We start from the raw sequence: 15,169 nt of genomic DNA, 5'->3' as shown, positions 1-15,169 counted from the left end.
TCTACCTAACTAGTAAAATTGAAAATGCAACGCATTAATTGTCATGAATGTAAAGGAAAAATAATAAATATGTATATACAAATGCATTTTTTAAAAATAAAAATTAGTATATTCTATCAGTACTTATGCAGAATTAATAGGATGTAGAATCTGATATAAATTCTATCTGTTGCAGTTAAATAAGAGACAAAATTTGACATTACCAATTGATAATAAATAATTACTTAAAGGACACAACCAGAAAAGTGTTGTTTTTTTTTTTCATGTTGGACTGTATTTCAACAATAATATGAAAAAAAATCAGTGTCTCAGGCAAACAGGAAAAAGGACTTTTTTCCAACATAATTGATTGAGAGAGATGAGCCTTGCCAAATAACTCCAATTTTAAACCTGTTGGATTTGATTAAGAGGATCTATGCTTAGGGGTTTTTTCCTGTAAAGGAAAATATCTCTGGGTCAGCTTATGTATCTTGCCTGTAGTCTTGGCATTTCATTTTCCTGCTAACGATGATCACCAGTCACAGGCACAGTGGCCTATGGAGGACACCACACTGGAGTAGGAGGTTATCTCCCCAAGGACTGCAGCCCGTGGAGAGCCCATGATGGAGCAAGGGAAATGTGTGAGGAAGGAGGGCAGAGAGAAGGGTCTGAGAATTATGGTCTGACCACAACCCCCATTTCCATCCCCCTGCACCAGTCAGGGGTGGGGCTATAATGCGATATAAGACATAAATTGAGCCTGGGAAAAGGGGGGAACAAAAGCGGCAATTTAAAATTTGGGGTTGCTTCTCATGAGCCAGAATCTATTTTTATTACTAATGAATTGCATTAATTTTCCCCAAGTCAAGCCTATTTTGCCTGTGACACCAAATGGTAAGCAGTCAGATGGATATTGATGGGGAATAATATTTTCTTGCAGCATTTCTCCTTGCTCTTTTACTTTCCTTCAGAAAAAAAAACACCTACAGAACTTTACTTTTCCTCAAATAAAAGTAAAATATTATTTAAAAGAGTACTTGCACAGTTGTATTTCTAAAAGTTAAGATTAAACAATTCCTTGCTTTTTGTCATCTATCATATACCAATGGTGTTCTGTGGTATTTAATAAGAACCCCAGCAGCAGGGGGAGAGACCAAGCTCACTATAGAACATATTTGAGTATGTGGCAATCAATAAAGGACAGGACTCCTTTTTCTTGACTCCACAAGATGTTAGCATGAGTTTGAGCTTCTTGCCAGTGTGTGTCAAAGTCATGATTTTTGGCACTGCTGTGATGTTCTACCATTCAAAGTCAGTCTGTGGATGCTATCAACAGCTGAGCATTTTATGCTTTTGCAACATAGATTTACTGATAATCATTGAAGGGATCAAGACTAAAGGGCCGGACTTTCATGGCAGAAAGGTACAGTTGCTTCAAAAAATATTGATAATTTTGAATATAGCAGTAGAAACTAAGGAATATTTTTGTAATGTAGTCTTTGTGGACATATAATAGGGCAATATAGAAAAACTTCAGTTATGGTAGTGACACAAAAATGTTTAGAATAACACTAATCTGTATGATACAGAGAATGTTTTTGAGGAGTATGTATTCCTGATGAAAGTGTGTAAACTAAATTTCATTTTCACTTAGCACTACACCATTAGCATTAAATATGTACTGAAATTAAAGTAGTGGAAAGCTTTAGTGTTCTTAGGGAATGAGCAGCTCATGTATTAGAATTTCTAATAGAAGGATAATAAATATCTATGTTATTAGCTATAAATTTGGAAGCATTTACATTTTAAGTTAATAAAAGGATTAGTATTGGTTGGCTTGAAGGTGTTGACTGGATTTTTGTTCTTCTTGAGTTTAAAATCAAGAAATTAAGAAAACCTTGAAATAGTTAAGTGATAATTTCAAAAAGTTTCTGGCAAATATATACCTTTTCACATTTTTTGTTCCTTGGTGCTTCTAACTCATACTGAAGAGTAGTTCTTTTGCTTCAGCACTATCTGCTGACAACTGTAGAATGCTGATCTTATATAGAATAAGTTGCACACTACTTACACACCACTTATGTGAGCCCCAAAGAAGATTCAAATAAGTAATCCCAACTTTTGACTCACTATCTGCATATAAAAAACACCATTCTCTACCAGGTTTTTTTTTCAAAATGTAGATTTCCATCCCACATTTAGTAATTTAACAGCCATATCTATTGCTGATCTGAGGAAGTTCATGCACTCTTTCTCTTCCAGTATCTGCAACAGGGTTGTTAACAGTAACAAGGCAGAAGGGAGGATGCTGTTTCCATATCAGAAGGAATTACTGACCATATTTTATCCTAGGAAATTCTACAGTCATGGCAAGTCCTACAACACCTATATTTAGCAAAATATGGTTAAAACTGATAAAGACATCAAGTTAAAAATAATTTTTATATATAGTAAGGATAACACACTCCACTTTTGTGTTACTGTTTGACAATGGGAAAGAAGTGAAGATGTAGGAGATGGAGTCTCCAAAGCCTCAGCAAACATTGTTAGTGGTGTCTGGAACTTATTGTTGACTTGGGAAAGCAAAAATATCACTGAAAAGGAAAATTCTCAGATTCCAATCTTTGGTGTTAGATAAAACAACATAACATTACCCTTTTTGTGAACGAATAAACAGGTGTTTAGAACCTGATGAGAGGTTTGTGGACACCATCTTATTGTCCCCATATTACTTTTATTTCATCTCTATTTTCCCAGCTGAATTGCAGCTATTTTGTGCATGTTTCTTTGCCAGCTGTATCAGTTTTGCGGCTTTTCTTTTGTATGGCGTGCATTCTTGATAGTCATGGTATGCATTATATAGCCTTTGCAATTTCACTTGAACTGCCTTTGATATGGATGACCAGAATTCCACACACTAAGACAACATATTTCCAATATTCATAAAAATTTATGCATTCTTCAGTAGCATTTCCTTTTATTCCCCCGATTTCTTCTTCTGTTCTTTTTCTGTATAAAAGCATACAAAGCTTTATTCACCTCTTCTTTTACTTCTTAACATTAATTTTATTCAAACACAAGGCTTGTTAATTCACACATATACTACTAAATATACTGTTTGTGTTGCTTCTTAAGATCATCCAAATTAGCGTGGCCAACATGAATTTGGCCATTTGGCCATCATGTATTCATGTGGCCAATGTGAACCATATGATATTATTCCCTTTGGTGCCACTTGGTTTAGTAATGTAACTAGCTTGCTCCTGCTGTTATACTCATTTAACCCAGGACAGATCTGTAAAGAATTCCAGGGATTACTGTGACATCCTAGTTATTGAATAGAGTCCTTTTCTTCTTCAAATCCCTGTAATACTCACCGTTTTTTCATCTTAATTATTTATTTCATATGTAGCGCCAGATAAATTGCTCTGTTGAAATTCTGGTAAATAAATTTGTTATGTGTCTTTCTTTTATCTCAAAAAACACCTTTATCTTTTATTAGTTGTTCTAGCTCTCCTTACAACTAAGACATTTAAGAAAATGAATATTGCTTGTGTTCCTCACTGAAGGATAGTAACTATTATATCCTATTACTCTGGGAAATGTGGAGGTAACAACCAGGTGACCTTTGTGTGGGGAGGTGAAGATACTCCGTTAAGCCCTCCTGGGGAAAATAGCACTGCAACTTCTAAATGCAATGAGGCAACATGAGTATAGAAAAGAGCCCTGGCAAATGGACTAAGTTTAAAATTTAAAAAATCCCAAACTTCAGGTAGTTATCTCTAAATTTCTGAGAAATTCAGTAGGATTGTATTGCTTTAATAATTAAATGTTTTTCAAATTAGTTTATGATGTACATGTTGACACAATCCTTTTCCTATTTTAGGAAAGATGTTGATATAAGAATTTCAGTTTAAATTAAAAAATGTATTTCAGTGAAAAAGCATTCATTTCTGTGCATCTTGTTTTGCTGAATTTAGATAGTATTGCTTTCAATTTGTTTGAGCAGCAAAATAATTGATAATTTACTTGCATGGTCTACACAAGTGACCTTCTGAAACACTTCAATACATCAGGAACTAATAAGAGGTAACTTACAAATCCATCTCCCCACTCAGAGCCTGATGAGATCAGAATATGAAAGCTTGAAGTTTTTTTATTTCCATCATAAGCCAATTCATTTTTCTGCTTAAGATTAATTTAAATGGAAAACAAATTCAACCAACTATAGAGCGATGGAAAATCACAAATGGAATGGTTTCTCACATTAAAACACAATATTTTGTGTTTTAATGTGAGAACACAAGAACTGGCTATACTTTTTCAAGTCTTTTAAGAAACTCACATTTGAAATATTTAGCATCCAGTATCCATTTTATGTAAAGTGCCCAAAGCAGTGTGAGAGATACACATGCAGAATAGTTTGTAGCACTCTCACTTCAACAAGCATCTATTGCATTTCATTTATTTCCTATTTAATTCACTGTTGAAGAAAGAAATCATAATGAATAACCAAAAAAAAAAATTCCTCAGAACTTCCATATTAAAATGGAAAAACTTTTTTCCTTTGCTGAATGTTAAACCCAACATTTTGTTTCTCAATGAGATATCCATTTCCATTATCCTGAGGAATGCAGCACATGTCAGTTGTATGGAAAGGCAATGTAGCAAGAATAGCATTGGGAATTTGAAAGGTTCTTAAATAGGTTTTCAAGTTGCAGTTCTTGGCATATTGGATATTTTTTAAAGATGAGTACTCAGATAAAAAGAATAAAAATCAATGGCACATTTCTACTTGCTGCAGGGAGACCACTACTTTTCAGTTTTCTTTGGTGTCCATCCTACCTTGTTTGGACACAAATAACATCTTTTTTTATTTAAAAGTGCTTGATATAAGTCATGAGAAATTCGATTGAGTATCTTTTAACTGGGAAGCATTAAATATATGGTCAGCTGTGCAAGAGAAACAAAGCTGGAATATATTTCCATAATCATATGCTGGTCTTCATGACTTCAGATCAAATTTTCCAGGGTTTTTTCTCTAGATGTTGTTTCTGCTAGTCTGCTGCATGGCTTGTGCACCACCGAAACCAGTTTCTTTCAGAGTAAGAGGGCTATTAAAGCAGCTTTGACCATTTGATCTTCTTTGGAACAATTCAATGCCACCGCAACTTAATAAGGGAAAGCAATGACAATTAAGCTTCATTAGTTTTCAAAAGAAGTGTTTCAATTGTGCAAGCACACCCTACTCACTTGCCATTTAATGCTGCTACTCCAACAGTGCTTCTGGCAATTGACATACTTGCCACAAATGTCCACTGCTGACTTTGAGGGTCCCACCTCTCAACTGTGTTCAAATAACTCCAACCATCATGTCCTCCCACCGCATAAATAGGCCCTTCAAGCACTGTAACTCCTAGAACGAAGGAGAAAGTGAGAGAAGATAAAAGTGTGTTTCCTCTGTCAATAGTAAAAAATAAAAAACTTTTCCAAAACACAACCAACAAATGAACTTTTATATTCAAAATGAAAGTACCAATTTGAGATTTGATTAATTAAGAATCAACAGACAGGAATAAAATTAATGCCACTCCACATGGCTCTATGAAAAACAGGTCTTGTCAAACAAATTTAATTTCATTTCTTGAGAGGAGTGTTTGCTTCAGAGAATAACCTGTCAATGATATGATCCTCTTAGCTTTCTCTATTCCCTTTGGTTTCTCATAACATTCTGAACATGAATTAGCTCTTTAGAATAGCAGTAAAGCATACAATAACGTAGGGACTGGATACCTGGTAGATCTCTCGCTATTGTCAACCTAAGGGGGATTTCACTGAATGGAATTGCTTCTAGAGGAGTTGAAGTCTGGTTTTTGTACCATTTTCGTCAATCACATAGAAGAAAATGAACAATTCTTCAGTAGCAGGAAGATTGATGGACTGGTACAGAATCAAAAAAGACAATTGAAGGCTTGAGCAAGTAATTAGACTGAGAAATTTAAGCTGCTTCCTCAGTTTCATTCTATCAAAAAAGAAAAATAAATAGCCACACACCTTCACAGAAAAATAATGTTGGATATATTATAATAATTTAACGAACATATGAGTATTCTTTTATCTACTGAAAAAAAAATTGTAACGTGTGAAAACTGAAGTTGAACATATTTCAATAAGAAACAATTTTTTAACTGTGAACAGTTTGAATCACCCAGTCAAAGGAATTGATGAATTCTCTATCTCACGGTCTCTTCAGTTAAGCTTAGAAGGCTCTAGAAAATAAGATATAGCTAAGCACCATTTGTTACAAGACAGTGAACTCAGTAATTCCATTCTATGAATCCATGATCCCAAATGAACATTGCTCTGAAAAATCTCAGGCTAAATCCAGTCCTGCTTCTAAGGCAAAGTCTTTTTTATCCTCACTCCATTTCACAAATTTGAACTCATCAAAAAGTCAGAAAACAAGAAATCATTAAAGTTGCAGAGAATGGCTTTGTTTTTTTCTTGCAGGAAAGTCTGTCTTTAATTTTCAACCGTGTGAAGTCTCCACTTTCCATGTAGGAATGTTTTGTCTCATTTCAGAAAGTTAATTCATTAAAAGCTTATTTTACTTTAAAACTATATTTATCAATGTGAATATTTTTCATGCCAGTGTTCACAGAAAATGTTTCTGCACTTTGGATGTTGATTTTTGTTTGTCAATATTTTTTAACTTAAAAAAGAAAATAATTTAAAAAAGCCTACTAACCCTTAGAAAAGTGTTCCTCCAAATGAAAGCTAAACCTTTTCTTTTTCTATAGAACTCATTCTCCAATTGTTTTCATTGCCTTGCCTAGAAATTCTTTCTTTTCAATCACATGTTCCAGTTATAATTTCTCCAGAATATTAAAGTGGATATTAATCTGAAGTAATGATTCATATAGCTCACTATTTAATCTCAGAACATAACCAGTATGTGGGAAGATGTGACAGTGGTCACATAAAAATTATGGGATTATATGCTAAAATATATAGTTTGGATGTGATTTTTATTTACTCTAGTATTTAATATTTTAAATATTTTTAAATCCTGAACAATGAGGTTTACATTGTAAAAAAAATATTTACTATGGCTTGCTATAAAAAACATGGTTCCCCTTAGCTTTTTCATCCATATACTGTTCATTAAATGCAAAGTTAAATAGAAAATCAAGTTCTTTTTGGGATAAAAAATGAATCATATTCAAAGGAAGTTCAGAAGGGTAAACGTTTTTATACACATACATGTACACATTGTTGGTGTCTAGACAAAAACACAAACCCTCTCACTTTCACACATAAGCAGTGTTATATTATTATGAAGTGAATTTCACAAGGAATCTATGATGCACATAAAAATCACATCTCTTCAATTTTGAAATTTCCAGCTTTTATTTCCTGAGATAACTTATTTGCACTTTCACTAGGATAGAAAGTGTTTTCCTCAATTACTCTTTTTATCTCATTCAGTATTTAATGATTTTATTTCAAGTCCTTCATATTTGAGCTTTATTCTCATCTATTTCCTGCTGGAAATTAAGCCATTACAATTATTTAATTCACTTTTTGTAGGAAATTTGATTTCCTCTTAATCAAAATACCATTCTTCCTGCATTTTCATGGAGCTTTATTTTTTTTTAATGACAATGAAAAAAGATAAGTTCATTGCATTAATGTAATGTTACTTTCTCTCTGCATTTCTTTTGCAAAGAGAGAAAAGTAACATTGAGTAACTGCACTTTATACAGAAAATAGTCTTCAATGGCTTCTCTGTTCTTCTCATCATGACTTTTCTGAGTTTATACAATGCAGATAAAGCCCTGTGAGATGCACAGATCCTACTGATTTTTTACCCATTGCAGAAACCAATATACCTCCCTCAGTAGTTTCTGGTGCCCTTCTGTGGAAGCTGCTGCACAAACTGTTGCATCTGCTGGGTTGCATCTCTGTTACCTGTGTTTAGACCAACCTATCTATGAAACCCCACATTTGATTCTTATATTTTCTAAGAAGCCAGGCTGGCAGTGTTCTAAGCTACACAGAAGTAATTACTTTCCCCATCAGGCAGTGCTTGAATCAAATGTTTCAAAATATTCTAATGAGTAGTAATGATAATGTAATCATCTTGCCCAAGTAAGTATATAAATACATATTTTATATTAGAGGGACTGTGTCTTATATGAAAAATTCAATATTCAAACATTGAATTCAAGCATTTGGATTCATTCTAAGCTTAGATGCCAGAATGTCTGTGATTTTTATATCACACATATGGACTAAAAGGTATTCCCAAAGGTATTCCTTGTAGCCTCCTTATGCAGGATGGATTGCAGTGCACCTCTTCTCTGACTGAAATTACTGAACACTCCATGATAACAGCTAATGGCAGCACCACAATCAAAATCTTAAGGGACACATTCCCCAAGATCACAAAGCAAAAGATTTTCCAGTAAAACTGATGAAGCAAGACTATTCTCTTTTCTTAATGTTCCAGGTCATTTGGTTTAATAGAAGAAAAAAAATTCATTGTAAGTAGTCTGTGTTGAAATGTCAGGGTTCCAATACTATTACCACACTGTAGAATTCCTCCTCCTTAAAGAGCAAAGGTACTGAACTCTATATGCCTTTTATTTTTTTAAATGGTGCAGCCAATTTCTTCTTGGTCTCTTGAGATAAGATTTTTCATTTTTTTGTAGTCAAGATACTGAACAGTGTGTTAGAAGATCAGAGTTCATTTCAACTTCATGAGACAGGTTTTCATGTTCATTGTATAACCTAGTATACTGATGTCAGAGTACATAATTTTGTTTTCTGTCATCTCTGTCCGCAAAATAATATACATCCACCTATATTTACACTCAGATTGTAGATATTGAAAAATATCTACAGGAATGGGATTTTCCTGTTTATAAATGAGAAAATAATTATTTCCAGCTGACACTTGAACTCTTATTTGTCACTAAGCAAATTGCACAGAAGAATAATGCTGTTGGCTCTTTCAGGAGACTTTGCTAAGAGAAGAGAAAGGACAGAATGCCCTCATACATTTTCCTCCTGTATGTCGTCTTCAACAATTTGGCAAAACCAATTTAAGCCACAAGAAAAGAAAAAATCCTCTTGGATTTAATTTTTCACATGATACTAGTGCTTTGTTGTTTTCTGACAAAAGTAATAAAACATTCAGAAAGGGAGTATTTTACTGTAAGAGAATTACATTAAATAACAAAAGTTATTTATCTGAACAAAGAAACTGAAAATTGGAAGAATCAAATCTTACTTTTTTAATTTGTAGAAAATAATAATTCTGGCACTGAGGGAGTAATTTGTTCTACCCATCTTTTGATGGACTACTTTCATTTAACTGACACAATAGTTTGGCTTTCCTAGTTCTCATAGAGTTGCAGAGCTGAACCATCTATGAACATTCATTTTAAGAAAGGAAGCAACCTCTTTTCTTAAGAGGAGATATGTTTTCAGCAATATCTTGAGTAGTTAAGTGCTGTAACTACAGTGCAGAGAAACCTTAATGTTTTCCTGAATAAAAAAGTACCTGGAAAATAATTCTTCTAAGCATTTTGACCTAGGAATTTATAAAAGTAAACAGTATTCTTTCTAAACTAAATGAGATCTAAAAAATTAATTGTCTAGTTTGCAATGGCAGGCATTTTCCTTTTGATTGCCTTCACAAAGCTATGCAGCACAAAACCCTATTATGCCTAATTAGGTGCTCAATCTGTACAGTTCCAATTATTTATACTTGAAGACTGGAATGGGATTTTAAATTGCTTTTCTGTAATGTTGCAAAATAAAGGAGCACTGCCTATAATATTTTTAATTCTGCAGTTCCTTATCTGCCTGATGGACCTAATTTTACAAAAAAAAATTTAAAATTTTATTTTTTAAAATTAAATATTTATAAATATAGTTTCATACTGATATTTGGTTACAAAATGTCAAAGAAAAATTTTCTGTGGTCCTAGCTTTACTGTAGTCTCTGCATTTGGATATTTGCAGAGATGTTATATTTTAACTGGTAAGGATATACTTGTATCCAACAACTTCAAATAAGGACATTACCTTTCAAGAAGATAACAGACATAAAATATGTCATGACATTGAAGGTGAGAAGACAAATCAGTAGTTTGCTCTCCAAGTATGAAGTTTGATTAAATAACATCCGGACTTTATTCTACCCTTTTTAGGCTCTGCATTTATTTTATGTCCAGGTAGGAGTGCATTTTTTAACAAACTCCTTTCTCACCCATACCCACAAAAGCATATTTATACAATTTTGTATTAATTGTAATTAATATTGCTGCCTTTTCTTACTCTATTTTTTCTCTCTTTAAGTCTTAAACCACATTTTTTCCATAGCAGTGGTATCAAAGAAAGTAAAGTCTAATTTGATTTAAAATGTACATCGTAAATTAAATGATGAATAAATTCTTGTAATTAGTTCTCAAAGCCATAATATTAACTGACTGAGAAACACAAATACTGTTCTTTGGATGCTGCATATAGGACTGCCATAGGCTAATCTTGGAATTTACTGTGTCATTAATTGGAGAATTGGACCTGACCTACCTTCCTTAGAGAATATTCAGTGACTCAATGTTGAAAACACCAATTCCTATGTAAATTCACAAGTATCAAGGATGGTTTAAAGAATTATAGCAATATCACTGCCCTCTTGGGCCAGAAGATATTACGTTAACTTGCTAATATAATGCAAATTTATAGAAGCAAAGATCTGCCTGTCGACCCTCTGTTTACATTCAGTTTTGTAGATAAGACACTAGGTTCTCAATTCTGCTACACTATTATCCTGAGAACATGACTTAGAAATTATTATGAGTGTTGCTGTTATGATTTGTAACTCTTTAGTGAATTGGGTCATGATCTGCTACTTAGTATAGGTACAAAGTACAAAGAAAAGGTACTTAATAACTAAGGGAAAAAATCCCTCTGATGTTCCCCATGATTAGGAGAAAAATCCAAAGCAAAAATCTGATATACATGCAAAGCAATATTCAAGATGAAATACTTTAAATTGTTCAGCCCTTATTGCAACTCACAGTGAAAGCAGTCATTTTTCCTGAGATTTCACATGGAAAAAATAATAATCTTTTCACTACATGGAGGCATGTAGTACCAGTCAATGTTGCCTAAAATAAAGATTCTCTAACTAATCTCTTAACAGCTGCTTCTGGGGTATAGAAAACATCTATATCAGAAGACTGCTGTGCTCTGGTAAGCCAGTCTGTTGTGGAGCTCTTCCACTCAATGCTTAGTTGGCAATACGTTTTGGTGTTTTTGTTTGTTGTGTTTTTTGGGTTGTGGGGTTTTCTGTGCAAAGAAATCACCCCATAAAGATGGAGAACACACATCTTAACTATAGCATTGCTTTTATGAGATGCTGATGTACCCAGAAAGATTTACCATTGCGGAAAAATAAGATATTTACAATAGGATCTTGAGTTGAACTTTTATGGGACATGAATCTTTCCCAGCTGACCCCAGCTTTGCCATATCAAAATGATATATGATATGATATGATATGATATGATATGATATGATATGATATGATATGGCATCAAAATGATATCAAAAAGATACTGTATGGCATCATGCTCTGGAAATCTGGATTGTCACTGCCCAGCTCAGTAGAATTTGGTCAGTATCATATATATGATAGCATGAAGTGCTGTAATATTTTCAGTTGTCTGCATGCTCTAAGAAACTACTATCTGGAAAAGTTTCCTTTATCCAGCTGTTTGGCACTGTAACAAACATTATGCAAAAATATGATTATATAATTCAATATTCTTTTATTTATAAATATTTGCTCTACAATATTGGGAAATTAATTAGTCATAAGTAATTACAGTTTTATCATATTAATAGGGTATGACCTAATCTGTTGGTTTCAATGCTAATTCAATTCTCTTCATTTGACTGACATTTCTTTCTTCCTGCCTTTTGTCTCTGGTCTACAGGTTCACATATGCCCTGACATCCAGAATGGAACCTCAGATTCTCATGCATCTGTCTCTGCACCTCTGCACTTTTTAATCTCCACAATATTTTTTTTTACATACAGAAAACATACAAAAAAATTCTGTATTCATAATGTTGTAAAATTTAAAAAAAATCCAAACCTAGAAAAAATAACTACTTTTTTTTTGTTATATGTTAATAAAAAAAATGTAAATTTGCCATTTTTGGCTCTTTAGTAGCCCAGGAATGGTGAAACATAAAAAGAAGAACTATCATGCAAGATAGCAGAGAAAGAAAAACAAAGATCCCTTTTATCTTCAACATTTTTATAGTTTATTTTACAGCTACCATGAATGGGTGTGTTAAGGCTTTTATTTATATTCCTAGTCTATTTTAATGGTATCTACTCTTCGAGAATGCTTTCTGACACACTGTAACTCCACAGACAAACATGTTTTTATTGGGGCTTAAGCACTTTCTAAAATAACACCATTGCTTAACTTCCATAGCAACAGGTTTTAAAATGGTGGATGAAAGTTCAGCTCTCACTGACTTCAAAACGATCTTTCAAACTAGTTCTAAATAAAGGTATCATTCATCATTAAATTTTCAGTGTTGAGTAAGTAATAATCTATCTTATATTATGTTTCTTGAAAGAGGTAAAACTCATATAGTTAATAATTTTGGTACTTTGCTGGGTATCTGATCTACTCTGCTCATGAATCCTACAGCCCACATTTTCCGGGTGGAACGGTTTTAAAAATTTGTCAGTAGCACTGATTCTTCAAAGGTTTTGTTTCCTAACAAAATATTTGACATAAAATAAATTAGAGGTGATTACTTTCCATATTCATCTCATAAAATGCATCGTTAATAGATATAATTTTATTGCAATGACCTGATCATTATAAATTTATTGTATCAAATATGCGTTACCTATGTGTTTCTCCTTCACTTGTTTCAGTGCAATCCAATACTCATTTTGCTATTATGGATCTATTAAGTTTTCTAGTATCTGATACTTTTTCTGATATTGCACTGCAGGCTTATTTTAAGAAATTATTGAAATTTTACAAATTTATTGTCAGAAATTATTTACTTCACCAAGAGAGAACAATGGGATTAAATATATCTGCTTTATGTCAATATTTATATCGAGAATTGTGATACAGAATACTATTTTTTTCAATTTACTGCTTTATGAAGGAATAATTTCACGAGAAATTATTAACCTGGAAGCAGTTCCATTGATGCTACACAGTTACTGCTTGCCCTTTAAGACATTATGTACTTCATCACTATCCTAGCTTTATTTAAATAAAAGTGTTCATAAAAATTTACTGTATTTTTTTGTTTAGTTTTTTATCTTCAATAGTTTCTCAAGAATCAATATTTTTCACATCTCTCAAATCATACACACATACAGGCATAAATACCCAATAAAACACCATTGGCTTTCTTTTTAAAAGCGCCAGTGCAACTGGAATCTAAGTTATTTTTGCATTACCAGATTCTCAGTTTCCAGTCTACTCAATGGTATTTGTTGTACCTTGAGAAGCAGGAACTCTTCCCAAGCCACAAATAATTTTATTCTAAACATGCTATATTTCTTATTCCCATGAAAATCAGATTATGCCATCACAGTTGCTCTACTCCATTGTACAATATACCTGCTTAGGCTGCTGAATCCTACACAAATTCTTAGACCTCTAAAACTACAGTTGTATTTATGCTCTAAGCTTTCAAACAATGCAAAATTATTTCATAAACAATAATTCCTTTTGACAATACAAATATTACTTCTAAAGAATTTCACTAATTTTGAATCAATGAAGTAGTCAACACTTGAATACTTTTAAAAGTAGATAAAATATTTTCTAAATTATCATTTAGTGATTTAAAAATCATACAGCCTGATAATAAGTAATTTATATGTCTATTTTAAAATATTTTTACATTTTTTTTATTACCTATATTTATACATGTATTTTTGACTGCTGAGATTTACTATGTGTTAAGAATACTGATAATTCAGTTTCTCCCCAGTCTTTCCCTCTATTAGTGTTTCTCATTACTACTTGAAAGTTCCAGAGCATCCCTGTATTTTTCCCAAGTAATTTTTTTCCCTTCCCTCTGACTCATGAGCTGGACTCTAGAGTAGAAGGCATGAAAGTTGAGAATCAGGCTGGGTCTAAGAAGCACAGTGGGTGCTCCCTCTTAGTGAAATATAGAAGTTTGCTTTCATGCAAACCCATAGTGCAATCTGATATTTTGTCAGCACCATCTGAGATATTCTGAGAGTCTTTATCTTGATGCTCCCTAACTATATGTATTCTCTTTCCACTTCTGAATTTTGAACTTAGTCTTTTAGATATTCATTCCTGCACAGACCAGTTTCATGACAACCACATTATAAGCAAGTATTCACTTGAATTTTAGGCATAAACCTCAGGTCCTTTAAAATGCATTTACATTACATATTTAGTTTTTTCAGAACAATAGGTTGAATCCTAACCCACTGTATAAAGTGAGAATTGGAAATTCTTTAGGTCTTCCGTGACCATTCACTCTGGGTAGAGTGAATTCTATCCACCCTAGGCCTATATCCTGTGTAAATAAATCTAAGGCTTTCTCATCAGATATTAATATTTTTATAGCATTTTCACTCAGAAAATGCAACTGACAAGACTCTCTCTTCCAAGAGGGGATGAGGAAAAATATATGTAACTTGCCTCCACTCTAAGCTGCACAGGATTTTAAGAGGTAATACCATGTCCTGTCAGCCTCCTTCCATGCTGATCATCTTGCAAATAGGTGTTTGACTATGGGTAGTGAGATCAGTATATTTTCAAACCAAAACCTAAAACAGAAGCTTAGACACACTTTATATAGTTCATCAAAAGGACAGTTTTGAACACTTACCTGAAAAGACTGCTGTTCTCCTCTAGTTATACTGGAAGACTAATTTTCTCACTGTGGCACTTAAATTGTTTCTTTTGTAAAGATAAGTCAAATACCAGTTTTTTCTAGCTTTTTTTTTTTTTTTATTTTAATCACAGTTTCATTGGATTTGATAACTAAAATCTTAATTAGTCTATCATTAGTTCTATATTTCCCTTCTCTCCCCTCTTCCACATAGACTATTAAGTTGAGTATGGAAATTGAAAAAGTGGAG

The 15,169-nt window shown here is 33.0% G+C and overlaps 1 protein-coding gene across 2 annotated transcripts in view; it reads right to left on the bottom strand.

Annotated features, from left to right (window-relative positions):
* The window catches only part of KLHL1 (kelch like family member 1), a 185,851-nt gene that overhangs the window by 15,765 nt on the left and 154,917 nt on the right, over positions 1-15,169 (bottom strand). For both annotated transcript variants that reach the window (XM_058045329.1, XM_058045330.1), the window contains one exon: positions 5,233-5,395. In XM_058045329.1, coding sequence (XP_057901312.1) covers positions 5,233-5,395 — 163 coding nt within the window. The remainder of the gene's footprint in view (positions 1-5,232; positions 5,396-15,169) is intronic.

The sequence above is a fragment of the Melospiza georgiana genome, chromosome 2 (assembly GCF_028018845.1).
Source record: "Melospiza georgiana isolate bMelGeo1 chromosome 2, bMelGeo1.pri, whole genome shotgun sequence".
In the NCBI taxonomy this organism is placed as follows: Eukaryota; Metazoa; Chordata; class Aves; order Passeriformes; family Passerellidae; genus Melospiza; species Melospiza georgiana.
The sequence above is the reverse complement of the archived record's forward strand: the minus strand, read 5'-3'. Positions and strand labels throughout refer to the sequence as shown.